This window comes from Acinonyx jubatus, chromosome F2 (genome assembly GCF_027475565.1).
Source record: "Acinonyx jubatus isolate Ajub_Pintada_27869175 chromosome F2, VMU_Ajub_asm_v1.0, whole genome shotgun sequence".
Taxonomy (NCBI): Eukaryota; Metazoa; Chordata; class Mammalia; order Carnivora; family Felidae; genus Acinonyx; species Acinonyx jubatus.
The window spans coordinates 76,989,580-77,014,454 of NC_069394.1; the positions used below are offsets into that span (position 1 = coordinate 76,989,580).

The following is a 24,875-nucleotide window of genomic DNA, read 5'->3' on the forward strand; positions in this document are numbered from 1 at the left end:
AGACCTAAAAAGACATCCCATGTTCATTGATTGGAAGACTTAATCTTGGGATGCCTGGCTGGCTCACTCAGTAGAGCATGCAACTCTTGATCTTGGGGTTGTGAGTTCAAGCCCCACGTTGAATGTAGAGATTACTTAAAAACAAAATCTTAAAAAAAAAAAAAAAGACTTAATTTTGTTGAGGTAGCAATACTCTGTGATCTGCAGATTCAACACGGTTGTTGTTGAAATACACCTTTTTTGCAGAAGTGGACAGTGGGTCCTGAATTCATATGGAAATGCAACGAACTCAAAATAACCAAAACAGTCTTCAAAAAAAATGAAGTTGGAAACACACATGTCCTTACTTCAGAAATTAATACAAAGCTGCAGTAATAAGGATGATGCTAGCTGATATATATGTGTGTAGTTATATGTATGTAGACATATATATATAAACCATTGAAACAGAGTCTGGAAATAAGCCCTTATATTTATAGTCTGTTGAACCCGAATCCTTGTATTATGATGCCAGGACGATTCAACGGAGAAATGGTAGCTTTTTCAATAGATGGTGCTAGGACAGGACAGGTGAATATCCACAAACAAAGAATGAAATTGGATCTCCTATTTACAAGACAGGGGAATCACAGAGTTAAATGTAAAAGCTAAAATGAAATTAAATCTTCATGACCTTGTGTTAGGCATAGCCTCTTCCTACAAGAATTAACAGTAGGGGTGCCTTGGTGGCTTAGTCGGTTAAGTGTCCCAACTCTTGGTTTGGGCTCTGGTGGTAATCCCAGTGTCATGGGATCGAACCCCATGTGGGGCTCCATGCTGAGGATGGAGCCTGCTTAAGAATTCTACACCCTCTTTCTTGCTCTCCCTTTACCCCTGCCCCCCCCCCAGCTCATGTGTGCTCTCTCTCTCTCTCAAATAAAAAAATTTAAACAAAAAAAAGAATTAACATTTAGAAGACACAATCCCTGCTTTAGTCAGTTGCTTAAAATGTAAATGGGGAATTACACAGAATAATTTAGAAGTCTACATTACTGCTAATACCAGACATAAAGAATTGTAAGAAACTACTATGTACAATCATTTACAACAAATTGGGCAATCTAGAAGACATGGATACACTCCTAGAAACATACAACCGTCCAAGACTGAGTCATGAAGAAATAGAAAATCTTAACAGGCCAGTTAAGTAAGGAGATTGAATCTGTAAGCAAAAACCTCCCAGCAAAGAAAAGTCTGGGACCAGATAGCTTCACTGGTGAATTCTATCAAACATTTTTTTTAAAGAAGAACTAATACCAACCTTCCTGAAACTCTTCTAAAACATAGAAGAGGAAAGAGCTCTACGGAACTCAATATATGAAGCCAGCATTACCCTGTTACCTGCGTGACAGGGGAGCTACAAGAAAAATACAGGGCAGTATCCATAATGAACATAGATGCAGAAATGCTCAGCAATATATTAATAAACCAAGTTCAGCAATGTACGAAAGGGAATGTACACCAGGATCAAGTGGGATTTATTCCAGGGATGCAAGGGTGGTTCAGCCTCAGCAAACTGGTGTGATCTACCCCATCAACAAAACAAAGAATGGCCATCGTTTAATCATTTCAGTAGATGAGGAAAAAGCACTTGACAGAATTTTCAACATCAATCCTTTCATGATAAAAACTCTTCACAAAGTGGGTGTAGAGTGAATGTACCCCAACATAATAAAGGCTGTATATGCGAAACACACAGTTAACATCATACTCAACAGCAGAAAGCTGAAAGTTTCTCTGTAAGATCTGGACAAAGCAAAGATACCTACTCTCGCCACTGCTTTTCACCATAGTGTGCTGGAAGTCCTAGCCAGAGCAATTAGGCAAGAAAAGGAAATAAAAAATACCCAAACAGGTAAGGAAGAAGTGAAATTATCTCTTTGTAGATGACATGATAATATGGAGAAACCCCTAAAAGACTACCAAAAACTGTTAGAACTAATCATAAGTTCAGGAAAGTTGCAGGACATGAGATCAGTAATGTTTTTATATGCTAACAATGAACTAATAAAGAGATATGAGAAACTGTCCCATTTACAATTGCATCAAAAAGAGTAAAATACTTAGTAATAAATTTAACCAAGGAGGTGAAAGATTTGTACACTGAAAACTACAAGATGTTGGTGAAAGAAATTGAAGAAGACACAAATAAGTGGACAGAGATTTTGTGTTCATGGATTGGAAGAATTAAAATTATGAAAATGTCTTTACTAACCAAAGCAATCTGAAGATTCTTTGCAATCCCTGTCAAAACTCCAGTAACACTTCTCGCAGAAATGGAAAGGAGCAATCCCAAAATTCATACGTGTCAGAAACAAATTCCTGCATTTAGGCAACTAAAATTTGACGAGGGAGTTTAGGAATGCCCAGCAGGGAAAGGATAGTGTCTTCAATAAATGGTGCTGGGAAAACTGGACAGCCACATGCAAAAGAATGAAACCGGATCCCTATGTTAACACCATACACAAAAATCACCTCAAAATGGATTAAAGACTTAAATATAAGACCCAAAACTGTAAAACTCAGAGAAGAAAGTATAGGCGAGAAGCTCCTTGACATTGGCTTGGCAGTGGTGTGGGGGTTTTCACTGGAAGCAAAGACAGCAAAAATAAACAAGTAGGACTACATCAAACTAAAAAGGTTCCGTACATCAACAAAATCAAAAGACAACTTACGGAGTGGAAGACAATATTTGCAAATTATATATCTAATACGTTGTTAATGCCTGAAATATATGAAGAACCCACACAACAGCAAAGAAACAACCCCAGTTAAAAAGTGGGCAAAAAATAGACCTTTTTCCAAAGAGGGCGTATGGATGACCTACATGAAAAGGTACTCAGTGTCACCAATCATCAGGGAAATAGAAATCAAAGCCACAAGATATCAGTCTCCTTGTATCTCTTAGGATGTCTGTTATTTAAGAGGCAGTGGGTAACAAGTGCTGGTGAGAATGTGGAGAAAAGAGAACTCTCATGAACTGTTCGTGGGAATGTAAACTGGTACAGCCAGGATAGAAAACAATATGGTGGTTCCTCAAGGAATTAAAAGTAGAGCTGCCATATGATCCAGCTGTCTCTCAGCTCTGGGCACATTTGTGCGAAAGAAATGAAGCCATCGTCTCAAAAGAGATCTCTGTCCTCCCATGTTCACTGCAGCAGTATTCACAGTAGCCAATACATGGGAACATCCTAAGTATCCCTTGATGGATGAATGGATTAAGAAAATGGTGAAGAAAAATATTTCACGAATTATTCTTCAGCCATGAGAAAGAAGGAGATTCTGCCCTTTGCAGTAGCGTGGATGAACCTGGAGGCCAACATGCCAAATGAAATAAGCCAGCCAGAGAGAGACAAATAACGCATAGTATCCCTTATATGTAGAATCTTTAAATAAAAAGTCAAATTCATAGAGTAGAAAAGTGGTTGCCAGGAGCTGGGGCTGGGAGGGGCAAGGTTGGATAAAGGTTGCAATCTTTCAGTTACAAGTTATAAGATGAACAAGACCTAAGGATGTAACATGGTCACGGTAAATGATAACACTGTGTTGTATAGTTGAAATTTGATAAGAGAGTAGAATTTCAGCATTCTCCCTGCCTTGCCAAAAAGGTAAGTGATGGAGGTGTTAGTTGACTCATTGAACTTACGTTTTCACAATGTGTATGTATATCACATCATCATATTTTACACTTTGTCTCATAATTTATTTCCCAATTGTGCCTCCATAAAGAATTGTAATAAAAATACAACGTTCAAGCCTGTACCCTATTAGACATTTTTTTCTTTTCTAACTTTTGAGTGTTTTAGTGCGATGGGCAGTTTTACACATGGCAGAGAGACGAGCACATTTCTAGCCACTTAGTAGTACCGCCGAAATCTTTATTGAGATCTGGTTTATTTTTTTGTGGAATAAAACTTTAAGTTCTGTCTGTAGCTTACTCATAGATGTATTGTGTTTTGTTTCTAGTTTTAATGGTGAAGCCACCCAGGAAATAACCACTTTATTGGCACCACGCATTAACCCACACGTAGGAAGAGGAGCGCTTCTTCCTCTCTGGGGGAAAACTTCAGATTCAAAAGACATGGCCCCTAGAAAAATGCATGCACAAAGTTTTGCTTATAATTTCAAAAGGTTTGTCGATCTGGGTTCAAGACCTCCAGTACAAAGAACATGTACCATTGAAATGTGTCCTAATTTAAAACATTAAGGCTGCTTTTGAAAACGTAGTCCAGAGGCGCCTGGGTGGCTCAGTCAGTTGAGCATCCGACTTCAACTCAGGTCATGATCTCACGGTTCATGAGTTCGAGCCCTGCATCAGGCTCTATTCTGTCAGCTCAGAGCCTGGAGCCTGCTTCGGATTCTTTGTCTCCCTCTCTTTCTGCCCCTTCCCCACTCACACTCTGTCTCTCTCAAAAATAAATAAACATAAAAAAAAAAATTAAAAAAAAAAAAAAGAAAATGTAGTCCCAATCTTTAATTTTTAAAGTGCTCTGTAGTAATAGTTAAATTTCCAAATTTTATTGAAGAATGTAAAGTCCAGAATTTTAAAAGACTTAAACTAAAATAAATCATTCTCTTTTAGAGAAAATATCCATATGCTCTCTGAAGAAAAACAGAGAATAATGCTGTTAGAACGAGTAAGTAAATTTCTTTCTTGAAATGCAGTGTTGACTGTGTTCGCGTTCATTTTGGACGCTGTTACAAAATGTTTATATTGAAAACATACCAAGTTGTGTTTATAAAGTTAGATCTTTTAAAAAGTGGTTACTTCTGTGATTAATGTTTTGAGAAATCCTGTCATTTTTTTATTCTAGTGGCTAAATATTTGGTAATAGTATTCCAGGTCTGTTATTTGTCATTTCTTCCCAGTAAATGAAGTCTATATCCGAGAAGAAGATTGGTGGTCTTTATAACATGAATATAGGGAATAATGGTTTTATTCAATAACAGTTCAGAATGCAGCAAAAGATTATAAATAGGAACCCTCATGTATTTATTTCAAAAACAAGGTATGTATTTTCTAGAAGTGGGCAAAAATAGAGTATGAATAATGAAGACAAGTTAGGGGTTTTGTTCTTTGGGTTTTTTTGAGATTAATTGAAATTTTAAAAAAATGGCAATGAGGGGTTTCCTCTCAATTGTACTATCAGGTTATATGTAATTTTGATTCAGAGTTAACATATCCTTATTCATAGATCACTTTCATTCCTTGGGCTTTTAAGATTTTCAACATTTTCTCTTGCTCTTTTCAGGCTTAATCGTCCAGTAAGAATCCAAAGTCAGAATTCTATAACTTTGTGTTCTATCGTGCATTCTTTTCTTATTAAAGGGTTGTGTGATCACCTTTGTGAAATTCAGCTGGGGTGTGTGTTATAACTACAGAATCCTCCTCTTAGGCCAGACCTGTTCCTATCCCCCGTCTCCTGTCTATCCCCTAAGAGTCTTCGGGAATAGCTCCCAGCTATTTACTGCACATTTACAAGTTCCACAAGTAATTCTAATGCATATTAAACTTTGAGAACCCTCAGCTTAGGTAAAGGTACCTAAAATTGTTCTAATTCTCTCTCAAGCCTGTAAATAATTAAAACAGTTGGAAAGGATCCATAAAAAAGAATATCCTCACCAACTTTTCATACTAGACCAGAACATTAATGTGAAGATGAAGGAAAATTTGACAGTTACGAAGTTTCAAGTAGAGAAGGTACAAGGGATAAACCACAGGTCCCTTTTTTTTCCTCCTGCAGACATTACAATTGAAAGAAGAAGAAAACAAGCGGTTAAATCAAAGACTGGTAAGTTATTTTTCTTGGCCAATAGATGTTAACATTTCAAAATGTTTTGCATTACATTTCATTATAAATACCGTCAGCAACATGTTTGGTTCGATGAATTTATTTCTAGTAGTATCATTGGGCCATGTGGGTCGTTAATGACTTGAGTCTCAGAGAGGTGACCGTAGGTCAGAGGTGCCCTCCGTGGCAGTAGAACGGACAAAGCTGACTGCCTTACTAATGTCACGTTAATATCAGTCAGCAAATTCAAGACAGTGTTTCCGGTGATTGATAAGCTATGATCACTTAGGATTCCGTAATTACATGTATTTGTAACATCAAGTTGGGATTCTTAAGTCACTAGCTCTTTATAGTTAGAAGTACTTTGTATAGGCCTTTTGGAAATTAACATATTCACTCTTAAGGGTGCGTAATTAATACATTATGTCCGTTCACTTGTTTTTTAAACCGAACATGTTTGATCCTGACACTTTGCATGATACCCTGTATAATCTTCTGAATTAATCTTGGCTTTACTCTAACCTGCAAACATATTGACCAATTACTTGAACAGTTGTACAGTTGATCTTGCTTGTTTTAATAAGGCAGTTACTTCATTTTGCAAGTTCTAATAATTGTAAGTTATGAGGAAATAGGAATAATCTTAAGGCGTGTGTTCAGTACTTTTGAAAAGTTTTGATACTGATTAAAATTGAGCTTTTTAAAAACAGTATCTTGTAGGGAAACGTCTGCTTTTCTTTCCTATACCTTATTGAACAGCAAAAATTACATCTAGATTCTGTAGTCATTAGTCATATGGTCGATTAGTCTACAGTCATTATAGTCAATCATTAACTTATCACCAAGACCATCTTGAGTCTATTTGCTGTTTTTGTAAGTACAGCGAACCGTTGTTCAAAAAGACGGAGAAGAGTTGCCTGTCTCAGACATCATTCAACATGCTGTTTTATGCAGTATTTCCAATAGATTATAAGCTCTGTTTGGCAAGGGTTTTGTAGTCAGTTTTGTCTGTATTCATAGCACCTTCAGTAGTAACTGGTACACAGTTGATGCTTGGGAAGTGTTTATGAAAGAAGGAATTTTGCCCTTCAGATCCAGAGGACCCCACTCCCACCCAGAGAGGTGTCTCAATGTTAAGTATACTTTCATGTCAATTTACAACTGTTTCCACAGTGTTTTCTTAAATCTAAGACCTCGTTTATAATAAATATATGAAAAACTTAAGGTTTTAAAAAAATCTAAATAAAATATGCTCCAGAAAATGGATGGTCAAACTTGCCTTCACTGGCAGTATGTAGACCATTTGGATGATTTTGATAATAAATTGCTGTTCTTTTAGGCCTTTCTGTTCATTATTTGTTATTGTTCTTTTTATTTTGTTTCAAGCACTAATGAGACCCTTCGTTATTCCAGATAATGTTCAGAGAGCAATGGAAGAAATTCTGAGAATCAGAATTAGACTTAATAAGAGAAATCCACTTGTCTGTCCTTGATTTGTGCTACCCACTCTGCTTGGGAAGTGAAGGCATTTTTACCATCCTTTCTGGCCCTGAGACTGGGGGACACGTGCCCCGTGTGTCATGTGATGGTGTCAGAAATGGATTAAAGCCCGTTTGAAGAGCAAGCCGTCCCAGCTGGGCGAAGGCAACAGCGCGTCAGCTCGCGTGTCTCATCCCATTTTGTTCGTCATCAGGAGAGGAAATGGGTGACAGTCACACCTTTCCTCATTTAGCACTTGCTCAGAATTGTGGGTTTTTAAACTGAAGCTTCTCAGAAGTTGCCTTGGACGTCAGAGAGGGACTTTACCGACTCTCAGAACTTTGTTCTCCGACCCACATTTCAGCCAGAGTAGCATTGTGTTTATATGTTTTTCCAAGTTAGTGAGTCTTTGAGTAAGATTTTCCTGCAGAGTTTTTTGGTTTGTTCTTTTACCAGTAGATTTGAAACTGATGTGTTAGAATTGGCAAACTCTTCTCCAAAAATTGTTAATCTCTTTCCCTGTGATATTTTTAATATTAGCTATGGAATTACAAATAAAATATTCTATACGTAGTCTTTAATGCAGCCAAATTTGATTAAGAAAATAACATAAGTAAAAGTGTAGGTGAATTTGTCCACTGAAAATTATTGTTGAAGGAAAAGAATTACATTAATGAACCTTATGCTTGGACTCTTACAAGCTGAGGCACAGATCTGAATGTGTGTGACATCGAGAGAAATTTTTGCAGCAAGGACCTAATAAATATATGTGGTGCTTTAACTGTGTAAATAGCTTTATGAACTGTCCATTTTTTTAGATGTCTCAGAGCATGTCTTCAGTATCCTCAAGGCATTCGGAAAAGATAGCTATTAGAGAGTAAGTATTTTATTTATATTTTCTCAAAGTTTTTCCTGTGAAAGAGAGTCTCTGATGTAGATAGTATTGGATTGTTAACGGAAATATATTTCAGTGGCTGTGATCCTTCAGATTTCAGGTGCATTGAGCTGAGTGTTTTGTACTCACTGGTAGTAAAACATTTTCTGTTAAAAGCAAAGGTTTTCTAAATTATTCTTGGAAACATGAGGATTACATTCAATTACAGCTTTAATTATCGTTTGTACACAAATACTTCTGAAATCTTTTTGACTCCACTTTTCAGCTGATGCCACCTCTTTGAAAAAATTTTTTTTGCATTTATTTATTTTTGAGAGACAAAGACACAGTACAAGTTGGGGAGGGGCAGGGAGAGAAGGAGACAGAATGTGAACCAGGCTCCAGGCCCCGAGCTGTCGGCACAGAGCCCGATGCGGGGCTCGAACTCACAAACCGCGAGATCGCGACCTGAGCCGAAGTCGGCCGCTCAACCGACTGAGGCCCCCAGGCACCCCCAATGCCACCGCTTCTAAATCCTGTTGATCACCTTAGTGTTTTTCATTTTCGATCGGAGAGTCATTTCAGATAGGAGATTTTTTAAGTTGCAGTGTTTCTGGTTTCTGTTTTTCAGACTTCATTGTAATTGATACACTACAGATTCATAATACACTATTAAATTTATCAGTTGAATAATTTCACAGACAGCCGTCCTGTTCCACATTACCTCACAGTAATATATTGGGTTTTGACACGGGCTGTTGGAAAGGAGGGTCTCCGTAATAAGGTTTTTGAAAAGCATTGTTAACAGCTCACAAACACTGGTTAGTCTTCTGTGTTTTGTCTGTAATAGGTCTGTCAATGACATTTTTGGTTGTCAGACGTCTGTGGTTACTGACCCTCATGAGAATCTTCTCTTTTCTCAGTGATTTGAAAGGGCTAAATAGTATCCGCTTTTATGTATCAGCTGTATGTCAAGTCAGATCCAGGGTTGGGCCTTTCAAAGATTAGAATGGGATGAGCTTTATGAAAAAGAAAAAACTGCCAGGGAGAGGCCCTATCTGCCTTTTTAAAGATGTTCTGGTGTTTAGCCAAAACAGTGCCTGCCACATCCTGTGAGGCGGGCATCGAGGGTTTTTAGGATAAGCAATTAATGAATAAAAAACTGTTCTCTTTTAAAAGCTTTCCCAGTGATTCTGATGATTTATCAGGTGCAAGACCTACAGAATTAAATGATCGTGGCAAGTGTGAAACCCAAGATTAACTTTCCTTGTTTCTTTTTTTTATTAAGTTTTTTAATTCGAATTCCTGTATAGGTAACGTACAGTGTTACCTTAGTTTCGGGTGTGCAACATAGTATTTCAGCAACTGTGTACGTTACTCAGTTACTCAGTGCTCAACATGATAAGTGTACTTACTCTTAATCCATCCCCCACCCCCCTCCCCTCCGGTAACCACTGCTTCTGTTCAGCATAGTACTGGAAGTCCCGGCCACAGCAGTCAGACAGCAAAACGAAATAAAAGGCGTCCAGCTCTGCAAGGAAGACGTATTACTTCCTCTATTTGCAGATGAGATGATACTACATCAAGAAAGCCCTAAACCCTCCACTGAAACACTGCTAGACTGAGAGAGAAATTCAGTGAGGCCGCAAGATTAGCCTTCAAGGCCTGTTCATATTTTGAACATTTTGAAAACTGATTCTGAAGAGAGCATCACTTAGAGCCTATGGGCAGCTACACCCACTTCCTTCTTTCCTCGCTCCGTGTTTCAGGCCTCACCCTAAAGCAGTCATTTCCACCGACTTGTTTAAGCCTGATTAAGTACATGAACTGAACACTGCTGGGTTTTCTTTCAAACAGAAGAGCACTATACCCAGAGACAGAAATAGCAGGTAGCACGTAGTGTGAGTGGAAGATAAAGGATGAACATCTTCTTCCTGTGACTAGATGACTGGGTGGGGGGGGGGGGGTCTCCCCCCTCATCCAAGCATTTGTTTTGTTTTGTTTTTCTAAACAATAGGTAGTGTTTGATACTTGAATATAGGCTGAACACTGCAGAATATATGCTTGAAGTTTCCAGAGGAGTGCGGCAGTGACTCTTCAGGGCAATAAATTACATTCCTTTCTTCAGTTTTCAGGTGGGAGATTTGGTGCTCATCATCCTGGACGAGCGCCATGACAATTACGTGTTATTTACCGTTAGTCCAACCTTGTATTTCCTGCATTCGGAGTCTCTGCCTGCCCTGGATCTGAAACCAGGTGAGGGTGGTAAGTGTCACATCCGGAACCACACTAGCGAAGCTGGAGTGCACGCAGTATGTCAGAGGTTTTCCCCTCCTGTCTAACCATAACAGAATTACATCACTGAGACGGAACTCTGCTTAATACGTTTTTGTTTTTGTTTTGTTTGTTTTGTTTCTGTTTCGTTTTTTCGTTTTGTTTTTGTTGTTGTTGCTGTTGTATAAAATCTGCATTATCCGGATTATTTTCCAGGATTCTACTGACAGTTCGAAAATAGAGTGGATTTAATGAGATTGGATCAGATATACCCTAGCAGAGGCAGAATTACATTGTCAGAATTCTCATACACATGCAGCCTATTTTAGCTTAGTACACACTCATTTGTCTATAAAGGCAGTAAAGACCAGGTTTAGAAAAAAAGTTCTCCAGTTGTAAAATGCCTTTTCTAGCCTACTTATCATCTTACGTTCTTCCTTTTTTTTTCTTTCATTAAACTTTTCAATACTTACTGGTTTTTTTTTTTTGGCTTTTTAAAAAAAACTTTGTTAAAATATACTAAATTACAGTGTCTATTGTCTATTGCTTTGATCTTTAAAAGAGAATAGATACCTTGGGATACTTAGCTTAAATAGGATTATTAAAGTACAGGAATATATGCCCATTACAATTGATGTGTCCGTGTGGAATGACTTACCGACATGGGCAAATACCAATTCTTGAATTAGGCCAGTGTCACATGATCACTCCATCATGGCTGTTGGTGATGGATTATACAGAAATGTGCATAGACTTGTACAGTTTTCGTAGAACCTTGAAAAATGAGAAGATAAGCTTACAACGTACTGATTTTGTGCCTTGAAAACAATGAACGTTGTATTTTTTTTCGATTTTCTGGGTTTTTTTTCATTTCTTTAAATTTTTTTATTTGAAAATGATTCTGAAATTTACCAAAAAGTTGCACAAGTACCAGCGTTTAAAAAAACAAGAAAAGACCTATAGACCTTTACAGATTCACCTGTTGTTAACATTTTGCCCCATTTGTTTTATTCTACATGTGTATGTCGAAATGTATAAATGCATAAATATACACAAACGTGTGTATTTTTGTTTCCAGAACTATAAGGGGCTAAGTTATAGCATGGATCTTTAAAAATTTCAGTGTGCCTTTCCCAAGAGTAGGAGAGTTAGTGTTTAAATCTAGGAAACACTTCCTGTGTACCCTTAGAGGTCACAGTGCACGTGACCACGTGAAGGGCTATCACAAGTCTTGGAGAAAAGAATTTAACAGTCTTACTTTACCAAGGAACTCTACCCTCCTGACCCCCACCCCACCCCCACTTTTTTAAAGAAATACAAAATACTAGAGTGTTTTTATGCCCTTGACAGTGGGACCCATTACTCCTCAGACATAAAACATAAGCATTCAGTTTTAGATCATTCTTTTCAGAAATCACGCATTATCTGTGAAGTGCTAAATTACTCTGTAGAGCATTTTCCATTTCTGATAGTTCATTCATGATATCCTTCATTTATATCCTGCCAAACTATGTTTAGGGAATAAAAATCAGATTTGTCTTCTCTTGGGAATCTCAGGCTTTAGCCTAAGCAGATCATTTATTGACCCAATACTTTGGAAATCAACTCTTTTATTAGCTTCTCTTTTAATGAATTTAAAAATGAAATGAGTACTCTCCCTTTCTCAGCTTGTCACACTTTGGCTCTTTGAGGATTAGCTTTTCATCCTGTCTCCTCCCTCATTTTCCGTCTCCCCCCGCATTTTCCATCTCCCCTTCACACAAGCACCGCCCTTCCGGGCTTTGCTTCTTAACCCGTTAGCCCTTAATCGTCATTTATTGTGCACCAACCATGTTACCGCTGCCGTGCCAGGCGCTGTGCGGGACAGATATGACACAGGCTCCTACCCTTGAGCACTGACGTTAAAAGCACCCCCCACCCCCCCACAAAGGCAGTGCTTTGCTTTGAACCTAGAAGATAAATTTTGTCTGAATAACTGTCTGCTTTCAGAAATAGAAATGGTCATCTTCATTAGCATTTCGGTAGATGGCACTGTTGAGCTAATTTAGAATTCCTAGATTTATTTGTTCATGATTTGTACTTAGATTATTTGTAGTTCTTGAACTTTTATTAGTTCTGTGATTTGCTTTACCATCTATATTTAGTGAGGAAAGTTAAAATCAATGGCTGAAAAGTAAAATGATTCCATTTCTGTTTCAGGAAACATTTTGTTTTTTAGGGATTTCAGTTTTAAGAGTCTCACACCTTTTTTCACTTCTGAGAACTTTATTCGTCTGTTTTGATTCTGACAGTTAATGTTTTCATGAGTAATTATAACTACTTTTAAAAAGAAACTCACACTTTCATTCACTAGCTTCAGGTGCATCTCGAAGACCCTGGGTACTTGGAAAAGTAATGGAAAAGGAATACTGTCAAGCCAAAAAGGTAAAAACTACATCAGATAATATAAACCTAGGAATTATAAGGAAGATTCAGATTCACATACTCCTTTACACAGAAATTGTTAATAGGGCAGTGGTTGGGTTTTAGCTCACTTGATCGAGTTAGGCCTAGTTAGGCCTTGAGTTTAAGGAGTGTGAGTACGAACCAGGAGTTTTACAAGGATTTGTTATTTCTCTTTAGAGAGTAGACATGGATAGATGATTACCAACAACTCATCAGCCTGTACATGAAAACTACTACGCTCTTCTGTTCTGTGACTATCCAGTTATTAGTGTTTTCGTGTGCGAAGAAAGAACACGTAGCATGACTGATGATTGAGTGCATCTGTTTGTAGGCAGAGTTGTTTTCTTGTTTTCATATGCTATCCCCCGGGAAGGAAGATAACGTGAACTATCTGATGGCTGAACACGTACCTGACTGTAGTGTCAGCAGTGTCGACACCGTAGAGTCGGTGGAATCTACCGAACGGTTTGGGGCCTCTCTGCTCCAAAGCACTGATGGAACTTAAACTGTGTACGGACAGTTCTTCGGTACGAAATCGTGACCTGTGGCTCCGTTTGTACCGTATTATTGAGCAATGATTACCAGCTCTTTCTTCCATCAATGTTAGTGGTTCCATGTACTCTCAGCCTGGGGAGGGGCGGGTCTCGGATACTTTGGTAAAGACTTCTGCTCGCCTGTGCTCCCCAGCCCCCAGTACTCTCGCACTGAGTAGTACGATCGGACAGTACTGTGTAGTTTGGTTTTAACCATTGAAGTCATTCCTCTTCTTTTCTTCTTAGGCACAAAACCGATTCAAGGTTCCTCTGGGGACAAAGTTTTACAGAGTGAAAGCTGTGTCATGGAATAAGAAAGTATAACTTAAGGAAGAAATCAAACGTCCTGTGACACCTTCCTGATCTGTCCTACAGTGCTTACTCATCACTCCAAAAACAGCAGACCGTCTTTTTATACGGAGGTCGCCGTGACAATACACTTCACTGGTGTATATCACTTCCTTTTTAACTGGCTACGTTTTAGGAACAATAAATTCATCAAAAGCCTTGGCCGACTTAAAATGGTTTTGTTTTTGGTTTTTTTACCCAAATAACTAGAAATGTGGACCAAAGTAGTTCATTTTCTCAAAGGGCATACCCTGCATTGTGGCTTACGGTGAGCCATATTAATTGCCTGTTACATATACATTAGCTTGGACTTAGATAGTAAATGTTAGCTCTTATTACCAGCATTTGTCCTTTTGTGAAATCAATATCAGAAAACTTGCACTCTGAAACACATTCTTTATAAAATGTATAAATTCTTCAGAACTATTTAAAGAGGAGTGTTACTGCATGCAGATAATCATAACTTTGAGTTTGCGTCTGTAGATTACTAAAGCAAATTGTTTCATTTATTTTTTTAAATGCCCTTTGACGTTTCAAAATAAAAACTTGTCATTTGATCGACTGATGTTAAGGCCAGCCGTAATCAGCAGTCTTCAAAAGCACTTTGAACAGCGGCCACCTGGGTTCTACGGGGAAGCGTGTGTGCTCTTGACCGTTTCAAACGCGGCACTCAAAACCTTCCCAACCTCTTTTGATTTGGGTTGAAAATAATCCTATTGATGAAATCGTAATCCATGGTTTGAGTTCAGAAAAAGCATATTCATTGTACATTAACCATTTAGAGGTCATTTAAATAACAAAATATTGTATTGTAAAAGACATGTAGAATTTTAACAATAAAGATTTGAACCTGTAAATGTGTGTGCCTTTTAAAGAAGGATGCATTTTTAATATATTCGAGTGATTGCTGGGAAGTGTGAAAAACTTGTTCTGTATCATATCGGAAGAGAAACATGTTTATTACAAAAATGTTCTTTAACTATATACTATGTAACAGGGTAAAACAGTGTTCTGTAGAATAGAATTGTGTAAACTCGATATTTAGACAAATTGCTACGGAGCAAAGGTATTTAAATGAGTTAGTTGAGTTGGAGGAGGCTTGTTTCAGGTTTGTTGCTAGAGAACGATAATAAAATGATTCTTTTTCAGAAAATATTTAATTTCTTCTTAAAAATAAGTTAAATATTTTTTTAAATATGTATATCTAATAGTACAGAAAATGGAATAAACACCATAGTGTATAGAAAACTGAATTTGACAACATATTCATGAATAAATGAACAAATGATTTCACATGTTTCTATTCAGTCCTTCCATGACCTCTCAGGGCAAAGAATACCAAAGCGATCAACTGCCGTATCTCCAGAGCGGTTTTGTTAAGCAGATTTGGTTGGGTCTGGATGAATCTGCCAGGTGGACCATTTTGACTGACTGGGTGCCTCTCACACATAGAAATATGTGGTCGTTGTGCTGTGGAGCCGCCGTGGCCTGACACACGACGCGGAAGCCATCTCATTGACGCTGCTCTTTCATGGATTTTGTCACTTAGCGTTTTTCTTCCATCGTGTTTTATAGCCATCCCATCGGTGTCCACATATCCCTTTATAAGGCACATGGAGAGAAAATGCAGTTTTCTTTGTTAAAAAGAGAAGTGGAACCTGGCAACACTCTTGGAGTTCTTCCCTTTGTATGGTTACGGTCAGTGTACTGAGCGTTTGGGCATCAGAACCCCTGAGTTCCATCTCGATCTAACCTTCACTTTGGGCGACGGGCATTAACTGTGAACCTCAGTTTTCTCCCTAGATGGTATGGTAGGACCTACCTCGTAAGGTTATTTTGAAGGGTAAGTGATGAAGTTAATACACCTATAAAGTGCTATGAACAATTTTAAAAACATTAAGTATTCAATAAACATTAGGTATTATAAAGATTTTTTGCATAATCAAAGCCTGTTACATTCATTACCCAATCTCTCATAGAAACGTAGCTTGCTTTATTACAAGAATCATGCTTAAATCATTTTATTGCAAGTAAAACTTAAGCACACATGGATTATGTGGATAATTTTACTGATTTTCGCCAAGATACCTCTGCATATGCTAAGAACAGAAGGAGCAAAAATTATGTAAACTTTCATTTTTATTTTTTAAATTATCGTGGTGTCGAACATGCCTATGCTTTCAAAACAGTGAACCCTCTCCCAAGCCCCTGTTCTGTTTCCCAGTTGTGTCACCTAGAGGTATACTTTTTAGCTTGTAAGTGCCAAACAATACTATACTGCAATTATCTTGATAAATAATTTATTGATTTACTTTCTTATATGACATTTTAGCTATTTCGTAAGAACTTTCTCTGCTATTTTTCCAGTAATTTACTATGTTACTTTCCAGCTGGTTCACGAGCATTTACGTTATCATGACTCTCTACTGTTTGCTGAGCAAAGTCGTGAACTACGATTACGTTTCTTTTCATGTACAGCCCGCAGCCTTTGCTAAGAGCTTTTCGACTGGGTTTTGGTTTTGTTTTTGTTTTTTTTCTTCTTGTGCTATTGTGGTGTGATTGCCACAACTGATGTTTTCAAGTGCTTCTTCGTATTTTATTTCGTCAAGTCCCGTTTCCCAGAGACGTGCGTTCTGGAACCATCTCTCCCCATGCCTCGTTATACACGGCCAGAATGAACCAATTCTCACTTGGAGTGTTTCTTCGAAACTTTCATCCAGAGGCACACATTTGTTTTGCCGCCGCAAAACTGGTCATCTTTCCAGCTCAGGAGCAGTTTCCCTACCTTCCCAGCCTTGGTGGTCGGGCCGCACCAACCGTCAGGCTTTGGTTGTGGCAGCACCGCGCCCTTGGTCCCGATCTCTGGGTCAAGTGCCCATTGTTGCGTCACTGTGCATTCCAGACCCGGTACTCGCTCACGTGGCTGCGGGCATCTGCTGACTCCGCTCAGGCCGGACGCTCCGTGACGCCTTCACGCGAGTGTCTGAAGGCTAGTTAGGGCTGTCCTCGGGGATGCTTCGGCTCCCCTTGTGGCCTGTCCTAATGCCCTGGGGTTCTAAGCTGTGGCAACAGCATTCCTAAAAGAGGCAGCAAAAGTCAGACGCTTGGGAGTCCAATTAGGCCACTTGTCTTTTGGTCAAACTAACAGAACCCACTCAGATTGCAAGTGTAGGAGTGGTGGGGGGGAAATTGTCTTTTTTAAACCACCACAGTTCTTTCTGAAGTTGGGTGCAAAGCAGCCGTTGCCCTTTAATATTTAGAAAGAGTTATGGATCGCCTCGGGTTTTTTTGTTTTTTTGTTTTTTTGTTTTTTTTTAGAATGTGATTTAGTGATGTCTAAAGCCACAAAACTTTAGGTAATCCTTTAAAATAATTTCCATAAATATGCCTTTTACTTACTAGTGAAACGTGGAAGCAGTTAAAACTTACTGTCCACCAATCGATAGCTTTTATTATTAGTCATACTCTCAGAATATAAACAAGCCGTCTTTGGCCAATTTTTGAACATACTTTTAGATGATTTATCATCTTTGTAAGGTGGAAATTCTTTCAAACAATTCTTAACATAGTGGTAATGAGACTCTGCAGTCAGCTGAAAGCGATTTGGTTTACATACTTCTTAGGTGTCTCACACTTGGAGGCCATTAGACTGAGCGCCACCTGTTCCGTTCCTGCCTTAAAATAAATGTCTTAACTGGCAACACCAGTCCTCGTGTTAGTGGAAACAAGTGGCCAGCGTCAGTGTGACAAAATGCAAGATGGGTTCCCTGTGTGCTCTCATCAAAGCAGTAACTGCCCCACGTGAAGATACCCGGCAATGCCTCTCGATTCGGTGTCCGTGCCCCCCCGTGAAAACGCTGTGCTCCTAAACCATTTTCATAGATGTCACCCTTTCCTTCTGCCTCAGAGCAGGTGCTAGGCCTGCAAGACAGAAGAATTCCTCCGTGCTCACTCTCACTATAATCTGGGCAATTCGGGAGTTTCCGACACTCGCAGGGTGAGAAAAATCTTTACCACTTTTACGGGTGGCTTCCGAAAGGCCTCCAGCTTTGTGGACGCTCATAGCAAAGATGCGTCTGACGGTCTAATTCCCAATTGGTGGTGTAATACTCCTCTCTCGGACTGATTTGGAAATGCCACCCTCGAAGTCCTCCACCCGTCCGTGAATAGCTAATGCAGGTGTCACTTGTAATGTCTTTGGAATTCTGCTGTACCGGTGACTGTCTGCCTAACCAGTCCAAGCCTCTAAGGCGAACTGCTCAGTGTCTTGAAGAGTTCTTAACTCCCACGAGTGTCAAGCCGAATCTCACGAGCGTGTAAGATGCCTGAGTTCTCAGCAATTCCAGTTATAATCAGATACTACAAGTTTACCTCTTTATCCAACCTGTTTAGAATTATGAATTCTGGGGGCCCCCCGGGGGGCTCAGTCGGTTAAGCAGCCAACTCTTAATGTTGACTCAGGTTGTGATCTCACAGTTGGTGAGATCGAGCCCCACGTCAGGCTCTGGGCTGACAGCGTGGAGCCTGCTTGGGATTCTCTCTCTGCCCCCCCCCCCCCCCCCCGCGCATTGTCTCTCTCTCTCTCTCTCTCTCTTTTCTTTCTCTTTTTTGTCTCTCTCAATAAACATTTTTTAAGAGGTGTCCCCATACATGTAGGTATCAACTTTGAAAACAGGTTAGACATGGGCTAGTAGAAATGTATGCTTTGGCCCTCTGTTTCATGCCACCATAGACATAACTAAATCCTTGCAAATACCACATTTTCATGAATATTCCTCAAGGTTAGCCTGAGGCACTGAATACAAGAAACCATGAGTGAGCAACTTTTTCAACTGTGGCCATTTTGTACCCTGGAAATCTTGCCAGAAGACTTTTTTTTTTAAGTAGGCTCCATGCACAGGGTGGAGGCCAGTGCAGGGCTTGAACTCACAACCCTGAGGTCAAGACCTGAGCTGAGATCAAGAGTCAGCTCAGGCACTGAGCTACCCAGGCACCCCCAGAGGACTCTTTTTTTTTTTTTAATCTTTATTTTTTGAGAGAGAGAGAGAGAGAGAGACAGCATGTGAGCAGGAGAGGAACAGAGAGAGAAGGAGACACAGAACCCGAAGCAGGCTCCAGGCTCCGAGCTGTCAGCACAGAGCCCAATGCGGGGCTCGAACCCACGAACTGCGAGATCATGACCTGAGCGGAAGTCGGACGCTCAACTGACTGAGCCACCCAGGCGCCCCATTTCCCAGAGGACTCTTAACAGCACTACAAGCAACTGTGCATAATTTGAAGTATTTTTAATCGCCTGGCGAATAACATCATCATTATATAATAGCTTTCAAAAATTCTGCGAGAATTTTGTCGTCTCTCGTCCTGACATGCGTGGGGATCGGGAGCGCCAGACAAGTCACGGTCCAACTTTGGTACCTGCTGTTTCCCAAGGCACCTTCACGTTGGTGAGGACTGTGAACAATTGTGTACTCCTTAAAACATCAGAGAGAGAGGCTTTTCAAACAAGTTCCAATGTATTGAATAACTGGCTATTTACCATTATCTATAGAGTATTTCCGGTTAAGACAGTTGAAATCTCACACCACGAACTAAGTGATAATTACTAGTCACAACAGCATGAGACGGGTTCGGGTTGTGTAACTAGAACGTCAAGAAGAAATCTCTCCGCTTTCACAGCACATCAAAGTTGTCCTCTTACTCCTTAAATTACTCACCGCCTCACAGGCAGGCCTATGTGGCTCCGTCTTCTAAATATCTTTCCCCAAACTGTTTCCCAATAAATAAATGAGTGCATCGATAGCACTAGCTTTTCCATGTCTTTGGATGAAGGCAGGCCATGGTTGTGGAGGTGTGATTCTGGTTTGCAACAAACCCGTTGGCCTTTGTGGTAGTAATATAGTTAGTTGCCAAGGAACGGAGTGCACTAACACGAATTCCTCGTCTCGTGGGACGCAGAATTACCAAAATGGAGCCCGGTGAGCCAGAAATTGGAGCACGTTTTGACCGTCCAGTAGCCATGGCGGTTCAGCTGTCGGCGTGTCACGTTCTCGATGCTCCTCACCCCTCGCGCAGTCGTCCCCAGCTGCGTTTCCCAGCTTCCTCTTTCCATCCCCCTGCAGTAGTCGTGCTGCCTTTTTCAGTTGTTCAGGTGTTAGCTTTTTAAAAAGTGTAACCACGTTCTGGTCACGTTTCTGTGAGACTACAACCAAATCCACGTTGACTTGACAGGACTTAATGTTTTAAAATCCCAGGGGCGCATGGGTGGCTCAGTCGGTTGAGCCTCCAACTCTGGATGTTGGCTCAGGTCATGATCTCACGGTCATGGGGCTCTGTGCTGAGTGTGGAGTCTGCTTGGGATTCTCTTTATCCCTCTGCGCATCTAGATTTCCTCCCCATATATGTTCTTTGTAGTGTTTATTAGAATAAGCTAACCTGGATGGAAATACCCAGGATTTTATACAAATCTTGAATATCCCAACAATTTAGGCATACTAAAATATCTCCCCAATGCTCACTACCCTATTATTTCCAATTGTTTTAATTACACAGCTTGTCATTAAAAGGTTATGATTAGAATGACGTTCAGAACGTCTCCATTAAAGTTGACATCAAGATGATTCTGTGTATTCATGTAACAGTAAACTCCAGAAGTTTTATTTTGGTTAGAAGGACCAAAGCAAAATACCTCCTAATGCACTTGTGGCATTCTTTAAAGGGCTGCAATTGTGAATTGGGGGACGGCTAATATCAGTGAATTTAGTAAAGTCACTTTGCACAGCATTCGCTCACAAGTTCTTTGCAAAGTTCTTGGGGAGCCCATCTACTCAAGGTTACTATAATAACAAAATTGGATGTTGGCTGAAAGTGGTGAGTGGTCACTGTGGCCCTCTCCTGGCGGAAGTTCTAGAAATTACTGTAAGAGCACAAGCGTAGCTTAAAAGGATATAGTTCGTTAGCGACAAGAAGTGTGTTGACCGTTGTGCAATAAGCCTCCTATATTAGTATGAACTGGTCTACACGAAGTAGTCCACGTTTTCAAAGACCACGCTTAAGAAACCAAGAGTCTGCAGGGTTGACTTTTGTCACTCTGAATTTAGCCTTTGTCCTTGAAACAACTTTGCCTTTGCTCTAAGGAAAAATCCTGAACTTTATCCAATCGGGTCAACCAGTCACACTTAACCCATAGGCCACAAGGATGCGAGGCCGAATCAGATAACATACCAGTGACGCACGCTGAGGGCAACAGAAGCTGTCTGCAGTGCTTGTGGTCTAGTACCTTCTGTTCGTGGTGGAATTTCAGGGCTGCACTTTGCCCAAGTTTATCTTTAGTCCCACATCATCAATATCCACAGTTGAGCCTCAAAAATGCATGACTTGAACATAGCCCTCCTTATTCATGGGGTAAGTCTTTTCAATGTAAACATCTAGAGAGCTTGTTTCCTCTGAAAAATTCCAGTGTTTTATGCAGATCCTGCTGCTTACTTAGACTTGTAGGTAGGACACCATGTGATATTCTGACAAGGGGCAGAAGGCTTCTAGTGTTTAAAACTGGGTTCAAATACGACCTCCGAAGTAAATTGCTGGGTAACCTGTGTAACTTCTTTTTTTAGCCTCAGATGTCCTGTAGGAATTTCTTTTATCTAAGAAATAAACCTTACAGTGTGTTGTGATCGTCACAATGGGAGAAAGTGAGTGAAAGTATTCTGCTTATTGAAGAGTGATGAACAAATATTTATACATGCCTAGAAAGACTTTTCAAAGATTCCATATACTTTTAGTTACTTTTTTTTTTTAGCACTTCTTATTTATTTTTGAGAGACGGAGAGCATGAGCAGGGTAGGGGCAGAGAGAGAGGGAGACACAGAATCCAAAGCAGGCTCTGGGCTCCGAGCTGTCAGCACAGAGCCTGGCGTAGAGCTCGAACCCACAAACTGTGAGATCATGACCTGAGCCAAAGTCGGACGCTTAACCGACTGAGCCCCCAGGCGTCCCGTCTGTGTACTTTTTAAACACTAATTAGAAGTGGCAGAGTGGTCTTCCTAGGCTTCTATGTCAATGCTATTGTTATTCACTGTACAAACAAGGGGCATATAAGCCCATCCTAACCCCGCCCACCACCAACACCACACAAAAGTTAAACCACGGCACCTCAGAGAGCAGACGACAGCCATGATGTATTTAGGGATACAAAGAGGAACCCAAAACTCTGTGCTTTCCCTCTCTTTTTTCCCTGGGGTAAAGATTTCAACACAAGAACTTACAAATAAAAATTGTGATTCCCATTCCAAAGTTAAGGTGTAGCCGTACTTGGGGTGCCTGCCTGGCTCAGTTGGAAGAGCATACGACTCTTGATCTCAGGGTTGTGAGTTTGAGCCCCATGCCGGGTGTAGAGACTACTTAAAATCTTTTTTTAAAAAAAGGTATAGCAACACTGAAAGATTACTTAACATCCATATTTTGTATCGTAACATAATTTTAGGGGCACCCAGGTGGCTCAGCTGGTTAAGCCTCAGACTCCTGATTTCAGCTCAGGTCATGATCTCATGGTTTGCGAAATCAAGCCCCACATGGGGCTCTGGGCTGACAGCGAGGTGGGTGGAGGGGTTGCGGGCTGCTTCGGATTCTCTGTCTCTTTCTCTGCCCCTCCCCCGCTCAGGCATGCGCATTCTGTCGAACGTGAAAACATAATAAAATAATTTTAGAATACATATTTTAGGGTATTTTTGAAAACATTAAACATTTTGATCCCTATTTTAGTTTGAATCATTCATTAGAGGGACCCCTGGGTGACTCAGTTTGTAAAGCCTCTGACTTAACTTCAGCCCAGGTCATGATCTCACAGTTCATGAGTTCAAGCCCTGAGTCAGGCTCTATGCGGACAGTGTGGAGCCTGCTTGGGATTCTCTCTCCCTCTCTCTCTGTTCCCCCCCAACTTGTGCTCTCTCTCTCTCTCTCAAAATAAATAAATGCACTTAAAAAAAGAATCATTAGATACAGCCATTTTTATTTTGACAATTCTGTTTTTCTCTAAATGAAGTATAATTTTCATGGAAACCATGACATATGGAAACTTGTTTTTGACAGGGAATTAAAGATGTTAGAGAACTAATCATATTACACAGTAAACGGATGAAAGTACAGATCTAGACATTTTTTTTTCATGTTTACTTATTTTGAGAGAGAGCGAGCCCGTAAGCAGGGGGAGGGGCAGAGAGAGCAGAGAGAGAATTCCAAGCAGGCTGTATGCTGTCAGTATGGAGCCTGACACGAGACTCGAACCCACAAACCGTGAGATCACGACCTGAGCCGGAATCCAGAGTCCTACATTTAACCGATCGACTGAGCCACCCAGGTGCCCTGATATTTATTTTTTTTCATTTCCAAACAAGAGAGGTGCATTCACCATCTCGAAATTTAAATGAGCCCTCTTGCGGCTGATAGAAAAATGCCTTTTTAAATGTTTCTTACATCAGTTTACCCGCTTCAAAAATAACTGAACTGGTAAAGTGATCAGCTATATCACTTCTTTCACACATGGATCCGCTAGCTCAATTTGACTTCTCTTCCCAGACTAAGGTCATCATAGAAGATCTCAGGCAACAACGTGCTCCCTTTGTGGTCCTTACGTTGTGTATATTGTGAATGCAAACACACTACACAGTTTTCATGGTGCACATGAGCCAAAGTTGGATTCTGTGGGGCAGTGACGACTCATTCTAACTTTATTCACTTGGCAGAAACTTCCTTGCCTGAACGATTCAGGTAGCGGTCATTTCTCAACAAGCTTTGGTGTTCGATGGGACTCCAGAAAGCTCCCCTAACATTTTCAGGAAGCACGGGTGAATCTAGAGGGAGGAGAAAAGAGGAATTCTATAACTTCATAATTGAAGCTTTCACATATTGCCCAAACTATTTTTCTGGGAGCCTGGTGCTTTGAGAGGTGAACTTAAGAAATTTTCACATTAAGTGTTCAGTGACCAACTAGTTGCGAAGAATTGAATCTGGTATACTAATTCCACTGGATGCATTGGAGAAACTGGGACCAACACTTACATCAGGAGATTTTTTTTTCAGCTGTCAGTTTATAAAGAATATATGGAATTTCATTGCACAAAAAATAGGACAGCCAAAGTATATAAAAATATTTCTTCTTGTACTTAATGCTTCCATTCACAAACAAGAACTAAAAATTTACCTAATCAAAAGGTAATTTAAAATATACATTGCAAATATGAAGATTGCATGAATATCTACACTAATTACTGTATTAAATGCCAAGATTAAAGATAAACCGGTGTAACATTCTCTCAACACCCAAAAAATAAGAGAAGTTAAAGTCTCAGATTATAGCACTGTTATTCTCCGAGATCTCAAAACATTTGTAGAATATTTTCGGTAGGCGTTCATATATCATCAGGAATCTAGAAAACGAACTCTGAATAATGCAAAATAAAGGCTCATGTAATTTTACTTTTTTCCTGAATATCGGGTTAAGGAACATGCTAATTTTTGTAGTAATTTTTTTCTATTAGAAAAAGTAAGCAGAGTAAAATGTGTAGTAAAAACTGTCTGGGGTCACCATTCCCAGCACGCGTCTTTGAGCACCCTGCCACCTTTGTCCTTCTAAAGGGTTGGAAAGCACGTCAGGGAAAAGAATCAAAAGAACTATATCAAGGCAAAAGCATTCATGTCTCAACCTAAAAATAGCGCGCTGGGAAATTACTATCTATAGCCTCACCAATCCAGTCCTGGTTTCTACTCACAGCATAAAATGGAAAAGAAAACAGTCCAGAAATACACGCACATATATACAGTCACCTGATTTACCGCAAGGGTACCACTGCAGCTCGCTAGGGAAAGGATGGTCTTCTTAATAAAAGGTACCAGATGGAAAATAAAATGAACCTTGACCTTCCCTGCATACTAGGCACAAAACGTATTTGAAACACAGAAAGCATATTTGAAATGGATCACGAAATTAAATGGGAAGGTATAATAAAACTTTTCAAAGACAACAGAAAAATGCCCTTTTTCTTTCCCCTAAGACAAAAAATTCTTAAACAGGACCCCAAAATAGCCAATTAAAAGATT

General features: G+C 39.8%; 1 protein-coding gene across 4 annotated transcripts in view; it reads left to right on the forward strand.

Annotated features, from left to right (window-relative positions):
• Positions 1-15,077, forward strand: part of RB1CC1 (RB1 inducible coiled-coil 1) — a 91,853-nt gene extending 76,776 nt beyond the window's left edge. For 2 of the 4 annotated variants that reach the window (XM_027042855.2, XM_053208465.1), the window contains 6 exons: positions 4,622-4,676; positions 5,784-5,831; positions 8,129-8,187; positions 10,313-10,449; positions 12,812-12,882; positions 13,683-15,077. In XM_027042855.2, coding sequence (XP_026898656.1) covers positions 4,622-4,676; positions 5,784-5,831; positions 8,129-8,187; positions 10,313-10,449; positions 12,812-12,882; positions 13,683-13,760 — 448 coding nt within the window. In that variant the 3' untranslated portion in view covers positions 13,761-15,077. Of the gene's footprint in view, positions 1-4,621; positions 4,677-5,783; positions 5,832-7,244; positions 8,109-8,128; positions 8,188-10,312; positions 10,450-12,811; positions 12,883-13,682 lie in introns of those variants that run through there. The other 2 variants (XM_027042856.2, XM_053208466.1) reach the window with 2 other exon arrangements.
• The last annotated feature ends 9,798 nt before the right edge of the window (positions 15,078-24,875 follow it).